Here is a 20,088-nt window from a genome sequence, read left to right as displayed (position 1 = left end):
CCTAAAACATGCTGCCAAGTTAATATTACGTGTTTACAACTCCAAAAAGTATTTTAGAATTTTTTTTACCACCACACCAAATTGAAATATTACTGAGAACCTGCTTATATATTCTTATCTGTACAAACCACTCTATGAGTTGCAGCCACCTTGTGACTGGAGGCTTCATTAACATTTATTGTTCTGTGCAGCGTTCTACATTCCATTGGATGCCTCTCAAGCCCAACATTAAAGTCATGTGACTTGAGTCCAAACCTCTGCAGTACAGTTGTGTTATAGGTGTGACTGCTTTGTCTTCCAGATGCTGTGGTGACAGAGGGAGGAGAGAACTTCAGTCAGGGACAGAGACAGCTCTTCTGTTTAGCCAGAGCCTTCGTAAGGAAGAGCAGCATCCTCATCATGGACGAAGCCACGGCGTCAATTGACATGGCAACGGTCAGTGTGTGTTTACCAAAGGTGGCAAAGGTCTTAAAGGTGCACTAGCAGAAGTAGGTTTTTTTTCTATGACTTCAATACTTTCATTTGTTTAAATGCATTTGCTTCAATACTCAAATTCAGAGTTCTTGTGCAGTTTGAGTTTTAATCAGAACACAGCAGTAAATCAGATTACGTACACTGTTGGTTTGGGCTTTGACTTAATCAACATAATATCACTAACTGTGGGGAAAAACCTATAACAAAACAACATTTTCATATTCAGGGATTTCAGTATCCCTAATTCCTATTTTGTGTTTCCCCTTTACTGTACTTGTAAATGGAAATATATAAACAGTTTGCTGGACTTGATTGATGTCAGGTTAAAGTCACAGAAAGTGGTTTGTTTTCATGAAATGTTGATAAAAGAAGGAGGAGAAGGTGTGCATGAAGTAGAAAGATAAGGAGAGTAAACAGTGAGCATAGTTGAGCCTGAGGGTGAGACGACAAGGACATGTCTAACTTGACTTGTCAGCGTCAGCAGCAGCAGCATCAATGCCCTCCAACAAACACTTTCTGGCTTTTCATTTGATCTTTGTCTGTCAAACAAGAGTCTTTTGTGTGTTACTTACTTTGGCTCCATCCCACAGGAGAGCATCCTGCAGAAAGTAGTGATGACTGCATTCGCTGACCGGACAGTAGTTACTATAGCAGTGAGTATCTCCGCTCCTTCTCCTCTCCCCTCCCAGAATAGCAAGATCTCTCCTGACTCAGAACAGAGCTCTTCCTGCTATTCTGCTGATGTGTTTCTTTGAACGGCTAAAAGACTTCAACAGAACTGCGGTGAAATGTAAAGTGGACACAGAGAAGAAAAACAAGATGAACTCAGTTAGTTATGGCAGCATTAGTCTTTAAGCTGCAGACCCTAAACAGTAAGGAACAAATTTTTACTTTTTATGATGATGTGGCCTTTGGCTCCAGAATGACATGATACTGTTTTGGTGGCGATGTGGAATCAGATACCACATCAATTAACACACCATGAGAAACTGAGCGGCGGTGGAGGAGGGTTGTGTTCTCTGATCGCTTTCTCTAGTTACAGGTATTTGATGACCAGGTTAATGCACGTGTGCAAGATCAGCCATATGTGGAGGTAACCAGAGGAAGCTCTCAGGGTGTCAGCCTCCACCGTGACTGCCCACCACATCCTTTTTATGGTTCAGATACAGGGCTTTGTTTAGATCTAAAATAAACAACACAATACATATATATACATATATTGTGTATAGATATATACATATATATATACAATATATATTTTTAGAGATATATATATGTATATGTACATACATATATCACCACATCTTTTTTATGAAGATGCAGATCTTCATTTAGAGCTAAAATAACAACACAATACATATATATGTATGATATATGTACGACTGCCTTCTGCAGTTTAATGTTGTAATTTCACTCTCCTTTCTCCCTTAAAAAAACAATATATGTACATATATGTGTATATTCATATATATACACACATATATACATATATATACATTTATACTTAACAGGACAACCTGTTATTATTGACATTATCTGACGTTTTCAAAAACCTCAGACCTACAACCTGAGATACTGACCTCATGGGATTTGCTAGTCGTCCCCAGTATAAAAAAATACAAATATCAAATCTGTAATCTTTCCATGTCCTTTTGCACAGCATCGCGTCCACACCATCCTGAATGCCGACCTTGTGATTGTGATGAAGCGGGGCATCATCCTGGAGCACGACAAACCCCAGGTCCTGCTGGACCAGGAGGAAAGTGTATTTGCCTCCTTTGTCCATGCAGACAAGTAGCACAAGAAGAGACCGAAGAGGACACGTTGAATGAAGACATTCAAAGTGCAATTGTCCCTTGGAAGGAACTCTTTATTTTTTAATCATGTATCATATTTGTACATAGGAAATATTAGTTCTTTAGTAATAAAAACAAATTATAATTCACTGCATCAGTTTCTGTCTGTCGTGAAAACGTTGTTTTGTGTGTGATTCACGTTACCCTGTTATAAAAGAGTGCATCGTGGGTTTCAAATGATCAGGAGCAGAGCTGAGGGAAATACGACGCCGTTCACCTGGTCCAGAAGAAAATCCAGACCCTCAGTGGTCATCATCATGTCCTCCAGTGGGATAAGACCGCTGCTAACACTAGAGAGAGAAAATAAACAGACAACATATGAGCTTGAAATGGTTCCAAAGCTTTAAGTTAGAACTTAATTTATGCGATCTAAGGATATGCTAATAACATGACTTATCTAAACTCAAAAACGATTTATTATTTTTGCACAATATCATTTCGTTTTTAGTCATATCAATACATCTTTAAAGTAAAAAATGTACCCAAATTCTGACTTGAAAGTCTAAAATCGAATTAGTCCATAGCTTTTTACTGAGGATGAGACAGACATGTATTTATTCGTTCTGTATATTTACCTGCCTCTGACGGTGGAAGCCGCACAGCTGCTGATAAACCTGATGGTCACAGAACACAGGAAGGGCAGCCGGCAGCGGAGGGAGGGACCGTCTTCACTACACTTCCTGGGCTCACATTACCGTGCGGTAGTGAAGTGACCGACTCAGCTCTGGTGCCAACTGCGCCACATGAGCCACAGTTTTTACCCAAGGTTGAAAACCTTCAGCTCAGGGACCAATTATGCGCTCGCATTAACATTTTACATCTATCTGGATTTCCTTTACGCACGGCGTGCAGCTCTGATCCTGGGTGTGAAGGGGGCAGCGCGGAGCGGCCCAGCTACGCCCGCTTGGGCACCACAGAGTGACGGCGGCAGCTGCGGCGCAGCAAGAAGAAGAATCTCCTCATGGGACATCGCGGTTGTTCTGCTTCTGAGTTGTAGGGAACGTGAGGAGAGCAGCGCGCATTCCTCCAGAAAAACGGGCCACAGAGAGACAGGACCGTCCCCCCTTCTGCACCCAGCAGGTGCCGATGAGCCAGTGAGCGGCGCCGGGAGGAGGAGAAGCACCAAGGAGGAATTCGTCCTTCAGGGGGACACCGTGTCCAAAGCCAGGAAGTGGCTGCATAGTATGGGAGCGCTATGTTGTCCAGGAAAGGACTCATTCCTGATGATTACTTACTGACCCGTTTGGCTGAAGATGTCCAGCAACCAAAGTTTAAGGCGAAATCCGGGAAGGCCCGATTCATCGCCAAGAACGGCGCCTGTAACGTAGCGCACACTAACATCAGGGAGCAGGGCCGGTTCTTACAGGACGTCTTCACCACTCTGGTGGATCTGAAATGGCTCCACACCCTGATCATATTTACCATGTCCTTCCTCTGCAGCTGGCTTCTTTTTGGGATGATCTGGTGGCTCGTCGCCTTCGCGCACGGCGATCTGGACCAAAGAGGAGACGACTTTGTGCCGTGCGTAACGGACATTCACTCCTTCTCCTCCGCTTTTCTCTTCTCCATTGAGGTGCAGGTGACCATCGGCTTTGGGGGCCGAATGATCACGGAGGAGTGCGTCTCCGCCATCATCATCCTTATCATGCAGAACATCGTCGGGCTGGTCATCAACGCCATCATGCTGGGCTGCATCTTCATGAAAACTGCGCAGGCTCACCGGCGCGCAGAGACGCTCATTTTCAGTAAGCACGCCGTGATCTCCGTCCGCAACAACAAACTCTGCTTCATGGTCCGCATCGGTGACCTGAGGAAAAGCATGATTATCAGCGCCACCGTGCGGATGCAAGTAGTCAGGAAAACCACCAGCAAGGAAGGAGAAGTGGTTCCTCTGGACCAGATAGACATCCACATGGACAACCCTGTGGGGACCAACGGCATTTTCCTGGTGTCCCCCCTCATCATCAGCCACATCATCGACAAGGACAGCCCTCTGTATGAGCTGTCCGCCGCTGACCTGCTGCACAACGACCTGGAGGTGATCGTGGTTCTGGAGGGGGTGGTGGAGACCACGGGTATCACCACGCAGGCCAGAACCTCGTACGTATCGGAGGAGATCCTGTGGGGACAGCGTTTCGTGCCCACCGTGTCCGAGGAGGACGGCAAGTACGCAGTGGACTACTCCAAGTTCGGAGTAGTCATGAAAGTCCCGACTCCGAGCTGCAGCGCCAAAGAACTGGACCAAGCCGGAGGGATCGCTCATTTAAAGCTGAGCGAGGGCGTCACCTTGCGGCCGTCTGTGAGAAAGCGGCGGCAAACTGTGATCCGCAGGTCAAAGCCGGTGGACAGCTGACAGACTGTGTGAACAGATGAGAACCTGGTCAGCATTTTTTTATCCGAATAAATTAAATCTTGAGATTAATATTTAATACGATCGTGTTCATATTATAAAAAAGTGATATATACATAATTTTACACAGGGTGAGTTTGATGCACAGTTAGAATTATGCACTGAGCCTGTAAAAATGTGACTTACCGTAACTCTGCCTTACACTCGAACATTTTGACCAGTTGGATCAGAAGATATTCAATCCTGCAAAACAAACAAACAAACAAAAAACACCAAACAAAGCAGTGCATCGTACAACCTGTGCCAATATCCGCATGTGGACATATGGTTTTAAATGGAGCCCTTTTCTCAGGATGGCTGTTTCACTAACAATAAGGACCTTTCTTTTCTATCTTTGTTTACCACACTTGACTGCATGTTCATAGTCACAACAAAAGATCATTTTCATGCCTGAACTGTCACCTTTTTTCCCTCCTTGAGGGGCTGCTTGTGTCCATTTTAAACAGTGACTGTTAGTTCTAGAATCAAAGTTTAAGCATTCTTTGTAGTGCCCTAACTCAACGGCAGTTCTCCCTAAAGGGGGCGCTATAGAGCTAATAGTCCCCTATTACTGTAATACAAATTAGAAGCAAATTAAATAGAGCAAGACATAACCCCAAAGACAACCTGCTTACATGATACACAAAAATGTTGCATCGACTGATGAAAATTCAAAGTCAAACCCTATGGCATATCCCAGAGACGAAGGTGATGCTGTGTTTGATTGACAGGTAGAGTGGGTTCAGTGTCCTGCAAGACTGTGCTGATTTGGAAACTCCAGCCGCGTTAATAACTGATGGTGTTTCTGTATGATGTTTGCATGTTTGTGCATGGGTTTTCTGGATGCAGGACGTGGTTTTTTGGAGATTCTAAAAATGTAAGGTTGTTTCTCTCTATATGTTGTCCTGTGATGGACTGTCATCAGCTAATCAAAAAAAAAAAAAAAAAGTTTTTATGGTTCAGGTAGGTTGGTCTAGGTTTTCATAGTCCAGTTCTACAGTTCGGTTTTCTTTCAGTCCTTGAGGATCCCTGGTGTGCAGAATAAGGTCTGGTTGAAATGTGTTTGTCTTTGATTCTAATTTTTACTGTTATTATTTTGGATTGTCCGCATGTATCTGAAGGCAATTAAAGGTAATGATCATGCTGAATATTTAAATAGGATTAATATTTGGAACATTTTTACACGATTCATGAGGGTTTCTTGAAGACTCTCCATCCTCTGACAGACCTTATGTTTGGTTAAAATAAATAAAAACATGAATTTATGAACCTGTGTAATAGTTTAGCATTAACCACAAAATAACAATGTGTAAATATATATAATATATATAAATATATATTATATATATATAATAAGCATACAAATGACACAGAGGCAGAGCTGGCATTTCTCTCTTTTATTAGATTATAATCCGCAGAGCTTAAAATATTAAATTGCTTTTAACTTAGTTAATAATTAAAATACATAAAAATGAGAGCCAGAACTGAAGAACCCTGCAAAAAGAATTAAAATAAATAAAAAAGGAGAATTAAAAACCCATCCTCCTCCACACAAAGGCTATGTCTGACGGAACCCGCTTGCGATTCTTTGTACAGTGAAGTCCAAGCAGACTGTGCATTTTCTATACATGTGTACGGATACGATTTTTGTTATTATATCTGTACTAACTCTCCTTTGATACTCTTTCTCTCAAACAGAAACCTCAAAGCGACAGTTGAAAACAAACTAAAAGAGTCTGGGTTTTTGCACTACAGTAGAAGCAGTGATGTGTTTTCAGCAGCAGGGCAGCTCTGCTGCCGTCACCCTCGCCCCCTCTCTCCACCTCCACCTCTCCCTCTGTGGGCCTGCAGACATTACCTAATGTCTTTGTCCTTCTGTGCGGCTGCAGCGGGGGCTGCGGTGGTGGTTTGAGGAGCTGCTGTTGCTCTGCTGCATGCCAGTAAAAGGGCTGATTCAGCCAAAGATGGGCACCAGTCTACTCTAGCTCAAAAGCAATGGTTTCTCTGATTAGATTAGACATCTTTCATACAATCTTAATGTTTCCTTCTCTGTCTTGCCTTCTCTGTTCTATCTGTGCATTTGCTGCCCCCTGCAGGTTGGCTCTGGAACTTGATCGCGACTGGTTACAAGGATATTGAACCGGTGACTATGTTGAAGCATGGTTTGTCTAATAGCGCGCTGGGCAGACTAAAGAACAGGGGACAGAGAATGAAAAGGGGGTGGAAAAAGAGAGAACAAACAGCAACTTCTCTCTGGCAGCAGTGACGTATTATCTCAGGTCCTGAGTAGGAAGCGCTTTAATCATCCCGACAAACAACCCAAACAGTGATTGGCTAATATCACCTCATCAGGCAGTAACGTGGATCCCTACTTGCCAACGTAGCGGTCGTGGGTCAGCTAGCTGTCTCCCGTCACTGCAGGAGGAGCGAGCCCGCAGGCGAGCAGAGACGCCTTTCTCCACACATCAACAACACTGTACAATATTAGGCCGAAGCAAAGCAGAGCCCCCTTCCTGTACTGTATGTTCGGTAGAGGATAGAGAGAGGTGAAGGGCCCACGGACACACTCCACTCCCCTCCCACACACACACATACACAGACACACCCTTACCTGCAGCAAAAACATAAAACTAAATAAAACAAAAACAAAAAAAGGAGAAAAAAAACACATACACACAATTTTGTTCCGGGTTTAAATTGCAGAGAAGATGGGAGGGATTTGCCTCTGGGAGGAACACTCACACCAAACCCTGCTGGTGTGACAAACCCCTCCCTGAAACACCAAATCCCTCCCAAAAACCCTTCCCCTCTTTCTTGTGGCTGGTTGGTTGATGTCATAGTGAAATATAAGGGGTAGTAGAAGGTCTCTAAAGTCCTGCTGGCACTGAGGCAGGGGGCCAGGCTGTGTCTACCTTCTCTCCTCTATCCTTATCCTCCATCACCCCCAGGGCTGCAGTTTTACCACCGTCACCCTGCTCATCTCTCCGTCACGTGGTTTTGTGAAGAGGGGGAAGGAGCTGAGGCTGGAGTGGAGGGGGCCAGAGCGGGCAGCGGTGCAGGGGTGCAGAGAACTTCGGACAGGTCGTCCATGATACAGGTCTCCTTGGGGTCAACCAGGTTGAATTCCCTTACGAAAACGATGAAATGTGCATATAGAGTGTTCAAGTGGCCCTGAAGATCCAGAGCCACTGTCTCTTTAAAGTGCGCCCAATAGAGGTGAGCCAGCACATGGAACAGATACCGGCAGATCTTCTTTACCAAGGACTCAAAGGAGTTGGGGAACTCTTTACCTGAGGAGTGAAAGACAACAGTTTGAATCCAACATAGAAAACAGTTTGTGATTTAAAAATGTTCAGGTTTGAGGAATCAGATGCAGCATCAAATGTGAATCCCATCAAAGATGAATCCCAGTAAACAAGCCTGATAATCTATTGTTTTCTAGTAGGTGGTTTCCTGTGGAGCTGGGTTTTATTTTATATACCATGTGTTTTTTACAATAACAAATTCAAAAGGCTCAATTTAATTCAAATTAGTAATAATTCAACTTACTAAAAGAAGAACTTAAAGGAGTGATGTACCGAAATTAAAATTCTTGGTCGAAACAGAAAATGAGAGAACCAGGGACGAAAACCGAAACACCGAAAGAAATTATGCCAATTATTAGTACCATTGCATTTATGGCTATGTACTAAACCTCAATAAAATCATGGCACTGCAACTACATAAATTAATATTAAATAAACTAAGAATTGTCAAAATAATTATTTGTTTCATGTCTAGCAGAGAAATAAAAATCAACTGATAGCTTACCTATTATTATTATTTGAGGCACTCTCTTGCAGGACCTCACAGAGCACTGCTGTCCTTCACCTGCGCTGTAAGCTTCTCCGTCTCCAAGCGGGTTCTCCGCATCCATTGCGGCGTGGATGATTTGATTGATCAATGATCTTTATAACACGGATCAAGTGGCAGGGAATCCGAATAGATCTCATTGAAACGTGTGCTGTCAGACTATTAGTGTACTTTTCTTGAAATTTCAACATTACTCGTTTTGCAAATCACTATCTGTGGGTCTTTCTCAGATATATTGAAATACGTCCACGCCGCAGAAATGTTCGCTTTCAGACAAGCCCGCGCTGCCCACATAACTTCCTGTTTCGACCATGTCTTTCGTGATAAAAGTCTTTCGGCCTAAAACTGAAAACGCACATTTTTGGCTGAAAATTTTCAGTGGCCAAAAGTTCGGTGCACCCCTAATTTAAGGTATTTAAGGTATTTTTGACTGGTTTTAGAAAAGCCTCCTGAGGAATTACATACACATTTAGTTACTTTACAGGTAACTTTTGTCTTTTTTAGATTTGTTTTGTACCATTTGATAAAACATGTCTGCTTTCTAAATAAGTGTGTTCTTAATAATGAGCATCAACAATTTCCCCTCTGTATACTACAAACCAAGTATTCCCATTTTAAATGATGTCTTCACATGAGACGGCTTTTTATCTTAAAGATTACCCTTAGTTTTACATTCATAAATTTAGGAGACACTTTTATCAAAAGCAAAGGTACAAGTGGGGGTGAGAGGTGTCATTATGTGATCCCTCTGGGAATCAAACCCAGGACGTTCTGCACTTTGCTTGCAAGGCAAACAGCTACACTATGGAACCACAACACTAGTCAACACTTTAACACAAAATTGTATCTGTTGTTTTATAACAACTACATTAACTAGTAATGAGCAAAGTAAATACCTTCAAAGATTTAATAATAGTTATATAAAAAAAATAGTTGCAGTGTTCCTTTGTTAAGTTAACAGCTCTCTTCCTCAGTTATCCTCTCAAATATCAGCAGGGGGCAGCAGAATCAAAGTTTTTTTTTTTAGTTGAAAGACCCAACAGGTCTGGAAACGCTGAAGAAGAAAAAAAAACACACCATATTTCGTTGGAAAGATTTCCTCGTCTGTGACCAGTTTCTGACAGAGACTCATTACAAAGTCGACGTATTGTGGAGCAGTGCACTTCGTCTTCTTCCCCCTCTCGTCATACCAGTAGTATATTCTGGAACAACACAGAAAACATCACTGTCACAAAACACTGTCATTATTACACAGCTGTCAAGGGCTTTTAATAAAGTACAAACATCTTCCCTGCAGAGTGAGGGGGCGGTGAGACAAACAGGAGCAGTTCAGAGAAAATTAAAGCCAAGTATTCAAGCAGCCGGAAAAACAAACAATACAACTTGTGACCTGATGACGGTGATAATTACAGGCTTTAGACACGTCACCTGCTTCCTCTCCTCATGCAGGGAAAAACCTGTATGCTCACTGATGTCTCACCGTTTGTGACACAACAATGAAACACAGTAAGTGTGGTTTGTCTAGAAATCTGTGCCTCATTTCGTGATTGAGACATTTCTCCTGAAGCTACAACAAAATCTCTTCACACTGAAGATAGACTTAAAAATGACCAAAGAATTCACCGCCATGACAGATAATAGATAAGCAGATACTGTTTGTTCAAGGTGGAGATGTTGGGCTAAGACTGAACCGGAGAAAGTTTTGTGAAGGATACACAAGAATTTTTACGTGTGCATAAAACAGTGAAGTAGAACCTGGCTAAATAATGACGCTCTTTTATAAGTATGTGCAGGGCAGTCTGTGGTCTAGATGTTTCAAATCCACAGGAATGTCAGGCGTTCCCATACCTGACCACTGCAGGACAGGACCCACTGAGCATATACCTACAATGCATTTACTCTGTACTGTACACTGTATGTGGGAGAGACACTGGCTCAACTACAAATACCCCAATCCCCTTTAACACTCACCCAGACATGACTTTATGCTACGGCCATATACAGTACACAACACTGTTAGTCAAGGTGGCATAAAGAAATATAGTCTCAAAGCATAAAAAACTACATTTTAATTAATTACAAAAAATAAATTAATTGAAAAAAAAAATCTAAAATTGAAGAGAAAGGTGAATTAATTTTAATAAATAATAAAAGTTAACATTGAAGCAAGTCTTTCCAGTCTGCCGTTTAGGCGACATCTGAGAAAAAAAATATGTGAAAGACAACAGCGATGGTAAAATCTCGACTCAAACTCAATTACACGTGACGTTCTCTGCCTACAAACAGGAACTTCGTAGCTTAAAAAAGTACGTGGGGAAAAAAATATTTTTTTCTGATGTCAAGTCTGTGAATCTGCGGTCTGGTAATATTTGTACTGCATTTCTATCCGGACTGTTTTAGTCAGTGTCTTTTCAAACTTTGACACTTTGATTCAGGTTTGTGAAACACTATTTTTCCCAGTATCTGGTGCTGGTTGCTGCGGCAAAAACTGGATTTACATCAATAAAAATGTATTACTGTAGGATGTTGGACTGTAACTAATTTGTGCAGAGAATTGACAAAGCATGACTTCAAATTATAAAAAACAAACAAACAAAAAATCACATACATAACACACAGAGGTATTGTTTTCTGTTTATGCTAATGAATTGCTTTCTGAGCTTAGAGCTAATGAAAACTGTAAGCATATTACAGTTTCTCTGCTGCTCTCCGTCGCTGACATACACAAACACAGACGCACACACAACACACACAAAATTGGTCTAAATGGCTACCAAATGGTTCCGCTCTCTTATAGCTCATGGAAACATTATTTTCCAAAAATAGCACTGAGCTCTGCCTTCAGGCAGGGGCACTGACGCTGCTGTGACTGTGGTTCAGTCAGTTTTTTAACACAGATGGGGGGCGTGGGTGCCAGCTCCTGCACAGGCAGGAAAAGGGTGGGGTGCTGGTAGTGGGCTGGGGTAAAGGTACAATTCTAAATGGTGTACCTTGTCTGTAAGACCGAGCTTTCCCATTGCGAGTTACAGGACTGGTCATGTTAAATACAATATATTTATTATTACCTATTTTTGTATATAATAAACTTTAAATAGTACATTTGCTGTTTTCATAGAGTCATAGGTAAAGTTGTAAAGGCGTGTAAAATTTCCTATTTTCTCTCTGCAAATACAACTATTGTCAAAGGTTGTGTTTTTCCGTGTTGATGTCACTAACATTTTTCTCTGCAGTGAGCATTTAAGCAAGTTTGTGTGCGCTTGTTGTGATGTGTAAGAGCAGCTCAGTGGGTGTTGTGGTATCTCAGTGTGGGTAATCAAGTTTTTCCAGCCTTCAGTGTGCACAGGGGGAATGAAGGCCTTTCTCCAGAGACAAGGGCTCACACATAAAGACCGCACCCCGCCCCGACAGGGCGAACTAGTTAAGATAAACACTTAGTGTTAGACACCTCCCCTCTGTGAACTTGGTGTGAACACAACATGATGTTAATATCCTTAAATATATTTTGGATGTTATTGCTAAAAAATGTGGCGGAAACGCTACTAAAATCAGGACAGATGTTTTATTGCTCTTTGTCAGCTAGTTTTAAGGTTAATGTGACAGGTACAGACTAATCAGATTTTAAGATTGACAATATTAGTGAAAGCTTGATCACAGTGACAAGCTTTGTGTCATTTCTTTTCAAAAAAGGAACCCAGTACGAACAAAACCTGTTCACAAAAATTCCCTGGCTGATCAGGAAGTAATCGTCTCAATCAACTAATGTAATACCACTATTCTTGATGAATAAACCAATGAGGTTTAACGTGTGAGTGATGAATAAACCAAAAGTTGCCCTGGATAACTTACGTGTTGCAGGCTGTCATGGCTTGACAGGTGTCCCCAGTGCAGAACTCTGAGATGGTGCTGTACTGCAGGTTGATAAGGTTGAAGAATGTAGTTGCTAAAAAAAAAAACAAAAACAAAAAAACACAGGAGAATGTAGACATTAATAACTGGCTGTGATTTGCTGGAATGTGGCGTCTGAAAAGCTTTTCTGTTAGCATGAGGTCAGTGTTTGACCTAAATACTGTGAGAACATGGGTGTCCTACATGGGTGTCACATCATTCTATAAAGGATTTGGAGACACTTAAACTAATGTTTACTGCCTGTCATCTGTCACAGCCATTGGCCACGGTCACATGCACACACTAATCAATCATCTTTGAACAGCTAACATGTGCGTGAACTTTAGAAAAACAATCTGGAAACACCACTGTCTACAGCTTTGGTGTGTTTGTCATTGGTGCAGTAACTGAAAACTACACGTTTTTCCACCCAGAAGGGAAACTGCCTTACAGCTCGTTATACCTTAAAATAAAACATTATTCGACGTACTATATGTTACAATGTACTGTGCAGCATGGTAGTTTCACAGGTGTACAGGTTATTATTCAGGTACTGTAGCATTCCTTGAATTTGATGTGTTTATTTGACAGCAACCAATTACTTTACTCACAGAAGCAAAAGGGAAAAAGTTGTTGGTAGTGGTGCTCTGTAATTTTTTACTTATGCAAAACTACTCTGCAGCTCTTAGCTAAAGAAAGCTGGGAGGTCTGAAGACCGCAGGCAAACTTTAAAAGTTTTATTCGTGTTTAAGCTTCTGACGTGAACATCTCCAAGCAGCAGCTTTTGATCTACATCCCATTTATTAAAAAAAGGGCTTGGGATTTTCCAGAAGTCATGTTAAGCAACTAATCACATAACAAGCTGAAATGGCTGTGGTGTGTTGTACGTCTTTGATTCTGTCTGCTCCCTTATCCTAAATCTTGGTTTTCTCCGTATGGAACAAACCCTCCAACAGAGTGTATCCACACAACAGGACTTTTACTGTTTTTGACAAAAACATTGACAACGCCAGCCTTCAGTAAAAGTACTGCTGGTTTATACTTAAATGTAAATACAACAGTGATTACTACTTGGGTTAAAATATGAGGATGTGGACGAATGACTTTATTCATGAATACTTTAAATCAAACTTCCATGGACAAAAACAAAAGACAGTAGAAGCTTTGTTTTGTTTCAAATCCTCAACCAACACCTGGATTGTGTGAAGTCATAACAAACCAGTACGGAAACCCAGACTACACATTTCAATAAGTCTTTAAACACAGGACAGAGTCTGAACCTGACACTAAACAATGATGTTTAAAGAAGTAGTGTGTGGTTGGAACAGACTCAAAGACATGCCATGTCTGGATCATGTTTAGGAACCAACTCTGTAATAACTGAAGATTTTTTTGTCCCCAGATGACAAGAACAAATCAAAGTGGAAAAACAATTGTCAAGCGAAATGGAAAAATTTTAAATAGTTTGTCATGAATATGACCTCTACATGTTTTACCTGTTTCAAATGTTATATCAACAATGGTTGTGTTAAACAGACTTCACAGGCATTGGGATTATGTGTGTATTTTTCTAATGCTGTACAGCATATTGTACTCAGGTGTAAGTCTCCACCACCATACTACAGTTAATTACTCACTGTTGCTGGCTAGCCATTCATTGAGGTCTATCTCTCTGGGCAGCACCACCAGCTCTTTGAGGTCAAAGTCCACCACACGGATCTTTGTGAACTCTGGTTCCAGGTACTGCTTCTTCTCCTCTGCTGGAGGCTTCTTTCCATTTGGTTTCGTCTTTGACTTCCTGCAAAGCATAGAAAAAAAGGGGTTAAGCAAAAGGAAAATTTTATAAATGCCTATGAGCTAAATTTTTTATGAGCTGTACAACTGTACACCATAAAAGGAATGAGAGGTCTTTGCTGTGAATGTTCTAGACAGACCAGCATGATGACACTGGAAAAACATCTAATATCCAAGCCAGACACTGAAATTTGCTGAGCTCATGCTAATCCATAATTGAAGGCAATGTACAAATCAGCAAAAGTGGGCTCTGGCATTAGATTCCACTTTAAGAAAAGCAACACTGACAATAAAGACAGAATGATATAAATGTTTTCAGCTACAGCATGTAACTAAAAAAAAAAAAAAAAAGTTAGGATTTTTGAGAGTGCAACCACAACAGACAGAATCATCCACACAAAAATGCCTCTGTTGCTGTACCTGACCCTTAACTCTGACCTCTGACCTATACCCAGGTTTAAAGCTTCCACCCAGACAGTCGTCCCCAGCGCCTTGTACCTCTCCTGCTAGTTTTAGCACAGTCATGTCATATCACACTCGTCCTGCACTTCCAGGATTGTATCCTCTCCTTCCCCCATCTCCTGCTCCAGGATTGAATCAGTGCAAAGAGGCTGTGCAATAGAGGGTCAAAGGTCGGAAAGCGTGATAGATGAGACAAACAGACTGGGTTGTCTTGCTAAGTCAGCACAAATTAGAGCAAATTTAATCAAAAGTGACAGTCAGACTTTTTTTTAAGATTTTGAAGGGCAGACCAGTATCTTGTATCATGTCATATCTATTCCCGTTTCTATCTTTTCCACTTCCTCTTGATCTTTGTTAAGGACAAGGGAGTTTCTGCTTGCTTCCTGAATTCATTGTCCCTTTTTTACCCTGAATTTTTATACACGCTACCATCTACCTCCAGTTCTCATACCTCTCCTCTCTTCAATCCCAGTCTAAACACCATGATACAGCAGGCATGTGTTCTTGACCATTTATTCTCTCCCCATCTTCCTGTTCTCATACCCAAATCCTCTCACTCTTCCAGAAATGCAGTGGCTTCAGCTCCTGGATTTAGATAAGCCCTTTTAACAGGACTGATGATGGTGGATCATACACACTTTCCCCCCACAGCAGTCAAAACCTTTTTTATTTTATTTTGCTGCTATTAACTCTGGAATTCGGACGACAGAGACGGATACTTCACTTTGTTTGCAGGACAGTTTAATAACACTGACATTGCACATGTAGACGTGTGCATTAAAAATACACATACAAAAGAAGACTAAAAAAGATTGGGTGGCTGGGTCGGAGGGGGTTAGGAGAGGAGGTATATCAACAGAGGCCCAGCTGATATCCATGGGAACTCATAAACACTGAGAAAACACAAGACTGTGCAGCACAAGGCCTCTTGGCCAGGAAAGTGTTCAAAAGCCTTCTGCAGTTTAAACAAGAACGGGAAAGTCAACAAAACCTTTAATCCATGTAAAAATGACTGCTCCTACAACATGTCATCTGTTGTCTACCTAATTTTCAAAAACTTACTTCTAGACCAGCTGTAAAATCATATGGTGGTAGGGCACATTCAGGCTTTACATTCATATACATCAGGTACATTGTAGATTACACTGGTGTCTAATAATTAACACACAACCCTTTTTCATTTGTCATTCATGTTCTGTACTAGTTTGTTAGATTTTCTTTCATTGTATGTTGCCTTTGTCCAATCTAGTTTGTCTGCAACTGAAGAGAAAACACATTCCTCCTGCTCAGAAGGGCATGGGCAGATTCATGTGGTTGTCTCCATGAGCTTAATGTTTCATCATGTGAGACAGCTTTGCCCAAGAAAGGCTATTCATCCACATATATCGACAGCTCTCACAACTTTTCAAAGGCTGCACTGAGCACTTCAAAAAACTGTCGAGCTCTATGAAAGTTCAAGTCAGTTCCCCCCTCCCACCCCTTCCTTGTAAAAACATTCAGCTTCACTTAGCTATTTCCTGCTACTCTCCCTCTGTAATTTCATAATTTTCTCTATAGATGCCTCCCCCAGGCTGTGTGGTAAGGGAGAGATAAAACCTTTGGACCCATTAGTTTATTTTAGGAAAATGAAAACTTCCTGAGTGCCAGCACTCCTCCCCTCATACATACATGGTCTGTCTTTACTAAAACACACACACACACACACACACACATTGTTTTGTCTGTTCTTGGTGAAGTTCTCTCAGGCAAGCCTTTGCCATAAAAGGCAACAGATGGCTCTTTCTCTTCACCAGATCAGGGACAGATCATGGCAGGAAGGAGTGAAGTTGGAACTGAGGTCAAGACCAGGCATATGTCTCTGGGTTGGTAGGACAGCCACAGCCTGCCTGACACCAAAGCTCAGAAGCAGAAAACTTGCACAGGAATACCACAAGTGCAACACCGGTGTATTTAAACCTCTCACGCAGACATTATTGTTGTAAAGCAGGAGGTCAGCCATGCTGATGTTTATCAGCACAATAAGGAAATGGGGGGCGTATATACCTGACAGCTGTTCGACTCGGTCTGTTAGCCACTATCTCACCCCTTTCACTTTCCCAGGAAAAAACCCTCCCCCAGTCCACAGCCGTCTTCGCTAACTACCTCTAGTAGAACACCACTGGTATCCCACTTACACACAATGTCATACACACTCATTGGCCTAGCTACAGCCCCTTCTCTCTTTTCATGGCTGACCCAGCTGATCACAACAGCTGCGTCACAAGACTGATTCCAGCAGAGACCTCGAGAAAACCTAGAAGAAGAAGGTTCTGTCTGGTCTGAGAGGGTGGCATTGTTCACTAAGGCTGTTGGGTCTGAGGTAGTGCATTTCCAAAATGTTATCTATCCTTGGACTTTCACTGTTGGATATGTACACAGGTGGTGTGCTTATAGACGACTGAATACACATGGGTGTAATATGAAGTTTGTATAAAAAGAAGGAGCCCTTTGGCAGGTAGAAAACAGCTCTGTCTCATTACCAGAACCTGTTTCCAATTAATCCTGGAATCATTCTAACCAAAATTACAGTGCTATGTAGCTACAATTAGCTTAAGTACTTTCTCTAAAATAACTTGATCTCCACACCCAATTCCCTTCTTCTACACTCAGACCTGCAAATGCATATAGCGTTCAACAGTGAAAATTAATACATTGGGCAGCAAATCTTCAAATCTAAATACTGGCAAATGTGCATCGGATAAAAACACAGGTGTAATCATGCAATAATGACATGGTAATGTTATATAATGGATTTTTTTTAAATCTTCAATTTTTCAATACATATAGAAACACTGTTAAAGTGTAATAACACAAAAATTATATTCTTTGCCCCACAATAAAACAAAAACAAAACACTACAGAGACCACTAGCCCTGACTAACAAAATATAAAGAGTACTAAAAAAGAAATAATCTACAGAATGTTAGTTGTCACTCTATAACAGGAAGATCTGGCCAAAAGTTAAAAGATGTACCCTTAAAAACAAATAATTTTTTTAACTTAAAAATCAAGTGACTTTGATTATATCACAAGAGTTAGGAGGCAAACAGACAACTAATCCAGATCAGTGACTCATGACGAGAAGTCTGATCAAACAGCTTTAGGAAGTTGCCCTGAATTGTATTGACACAAAAATGAATATCTCACCTTGTTCAACTTTAGTTGGAGGAATAATTTTTCTTAAACCCTTGCCATTCTGATCTATTTTGAGAATCAAACCAAGTGGACTATAGGCTTCTTTTATTCCAAAAAACACAGACAGTGGAGTGCAGAGAGTTTGAGCACACTAGAGCAAAACCACAGTAGCTATTACAGTTCTAAAAACAGTTTCAGGGTTTGGTAAAGCAGGGGTTTTAGCTTTGCTTTTCTGAAACTAGCATGTGCTAGTTCGAAGAATAGCACAAGACTCGTCAATTACACTTACGTTGTAAAGAGATAAGAGGGATAGACAAACAAAGAAGGACCAGCTGCCACTGTTTAATCAGTAGCAATGTCAGTCACACCACAAATCACTGAATAAGAATTGTAGCTAGGACACACGCTGACATACACTCCACAACCACCCACTCTTTACTGTAGGTCTGGGTATCTCCTAGTCATCCTGTGCTAAACCTATTCAGTGGTTCTGTGGGCTGCCGAGTATGTATGGGCCCTCCTGCTATCACTATAATGGAGACTCATCAACATCACAATACTTGTGTGACAAATAGTGGTAAAGTGGGGAAGGAAGAGTGTTGACCCACTTGCTGATTAAACACTTGGGAGAAAAAGCAAGCTGGTCAGGACTTGAATGGTTCAAATGTTTGTTGGTCATGATAAGATGTCACTGATGACTAAGAAAAATTAGATTTTACGCAAATGCTTACACACGCTTGTGTGAATATGCGCGTGTGTGTTTAAGGCGGTGGTTGTGTGGATTTCTTAAGTAGGGAACGTGAATTGCCACTATAAGAGAGAAAAGGAGCAGCAGAACGTGTCACTGCCTGCACTGGTTCTTGCAACAGACACAACAACACACTGTACAATAACATTCTCTGCTTTTGTGGCCACAGCATCCTGCTTATGATCAGCTAGGGGACACTTAGATAGTGGAAAGAATTTAATTATCACTCTCAACATCAACACAGGCCACAGGAAGTTTTAGGACATGTGCCCTTTGGGCTACCACTTGAAAACACACCTGTACCCAAACATAAAAGGTGAGAGGAAACTTTTAACCAAAGCAATTACAGGAAGATATTTAACCTGGAGGAATACACTCATAATGACTGCATGTCTACTTCACATGACACAAGCACATAGTATACATTAGGCAATTTTCTTTTCTAGAAATGGGTCAGCATTTCATTTAGAAAAATTGTAAAAAAAAAAATAATTTAGAGTTGCCTTTAAAGAGTTATTCTTCAAACTACAGTGGGGGTCATGGCATGGATAGCCCAAAGGATAGAGTAAACTTTAACTTAACACAAGTTTTAGTTTTTTTTCCCCCAATGTAGATGAATATTTAGACTGACTTAATTTGCTGCCCATAGTTAGACAATGTCCAGCACAAATGTTAACGTAACAATACTGTGATTCACCATCTCAGCTTCAACATATCAAAATCAGGTTTTGGTATTGATCATAACTACTACAGAACTGGTGCTATAAAACGTTAATTAATAGGTCGCCCATAATGCATATAGGTATAGCATGCCTTAGTATACATGTTGACCGATATAAACATTTTGACTTGCAATATTTTACCTCAACGAATAATTGATGTCTATAAACATTGAAGAACTGTCAACTGTAGAGCGTTTTTCTCTAAACTAACTCGTGTTCGGACGTAAAAGCGACCGGTTCCATAATTAATTACGCCAGATAAGAAGACCGTGTCACTTTTCCCTTGTTCCTGTTGTGTCCTCTTACAAAGCTACAGGAAGAGAAATTAAAAAACGAGGCTGCACGTACCGACAACGTACGTAATCACTGACAACACCTATCTGCACTAACACTTTAACACGGACCTTTGCGCTGCTGTGCTTCCGGAAACCGCGGGTCCAAACGCTGCTGGAGTCTATTAACTATTTCCCCGAAGAATTACACAGTAATAATTAAAGTGGTTGAGAGACTACAAGCCCCGTCAAGTTCCACATGACAGTCGCAACGTGGACACATCGTTGTTGAACTTGTTTTGACGTGTCTAATGTGAGAGGTTATTTTAGATGTCATTGAAGTATGACACAAAATGTTTATAAGATCACCAACACGTCGACAGAGACCCAGACTGGGTATTTAGCTGGTAGCATTCACATGAGTTTAGTATTATTATGTAAATGGGAAGAGGCAAGACAT

At 41.2% G+C, this 20,088-nt stretch overlaps 3 protein-coding genes across 6 annotated transcripts in view; 2 read left to right on the top strand and 1 right to left on the bottom strand.

The window, feature by feature from the left end:
• Nucleotides 1-6: 6 nt before the first annotated feature.
• LOC103380395 (ATP-binding cassette sub-family C member 8-like) lies at nt 7-2,898 on the top strand. Its single transcript, XM_008312347.3, has 3 exons — nt 7-435; nt 1,065-1,127; nt 2,135-2,898. The coding sequence occupies exons 1-3, from the start codon at nt 400-402 to the stop codon at nt 2,270-2,272; spliced, it is 237 nt and encodes a 78-aa protein (XP_008310569.2). The 5' UTR covers nt 7-399; the 3' UTR covers nt 2,273-2,898.
• A 627-nt stretch (nt 2,899-3,525) lies between these two features.
• kcnj11 (potassium inwardly rectifying channel subfamily J member 11) lies at nt 3,526-5,283 on the top strand. Its single transcript, XM_008312282.3, has one exon. It carries the CDS (start codon nt 3,526-3,528, stop codon nt 4,681-4,683), a length of 1,158 nt encoding a protein of 385 aa, XP_008310504.1. The 3' UTR covers nt 4,684-5,283.
• An 885-nt stretch (nt 5,284-6,168) lies between these two features.
• Nucleotides 6,169-20,088, bottom strand: part of mob2a (MOB kinase activator 2a) — a 45,832-nt gene continuing 31,912 nt past the window's right edge. For all 4 annotated transcript variants that reach the window (XM_008312286.3, XM_008312285.3, XM_008312284.3 and 1 more), the window contains exons 2-5: nt 14,094-14,254; nt 12,418-12,511; nt 9,649-9,773; nt 6,169-8,009 (exon numbers count right to left, since the gene is read on the bottom strand). In XM_008312286.3, the coding sequence (XP_008310508.1) occupies nt 7,696-8,009; nt 9,649-9,773; nt 12,418-12,511; nt 14,094-14,254 (694 nt within the window). In that variant the 3' untranslated portion in view covers nt 6,169-7,695. The remainder of the gene's footprint in view (nt 8,010-9,648; nt 9,774-12,417; nt 12,512-14,093; nt 14,255-20,088) is intronic.

Source organism: Cynoglossus semilaevis, chromosome 6 (genome assembly GCF_000523025.1).
Source record: "Cynoglossus semilaevis isolate Cse_v1.0 chromosome 6, Cse_v1.0, whole genome shotgun sequence".
Lineage (NCBI taxonomy): Eukaryota > Metazoa > Chordata > Actinopteri > Pleuronectiformes > Cynoglossidae > Cynoglossus > Cynoglossus semilaevis.
This window is presented reverse-complemented; position numbering and strand designations above follow the sequence as displayed.

What these genes read in the sequence shown, in the direction of transcription:
- LOC103380395 (XM_008312347.3), top strand. Translation starts at nt 400, where the DNA reads ATGGACGAAGCCACGGCGTCAATTGACATGGCAACG. An exon ending in CGTCAATTGACATGGCAACG is followed by an intron (nt 436 to 1,064) that starts GTCAGTGTGTGT and finishes TCCATCCCACAG; the next exon opens with GAGAGCATCCTGCAGAAAGT. An exon ending in GGACAGTAGTTACTATAGCA is followed by an intron (nt 1,128 to 2,134) that starts GTGAGTATCTCC and finishes CCTTTTGCACAG; the next exon opens with CATCGCGTCCACACCATCCT.
- kcnj11 (XM_008312282.3), top strand. Translation starts at nt 3,526, where the DNA reads ATGTTGTCCAGGAAAGGACTCATTCCTGATGATTACTTACTGACCCGT.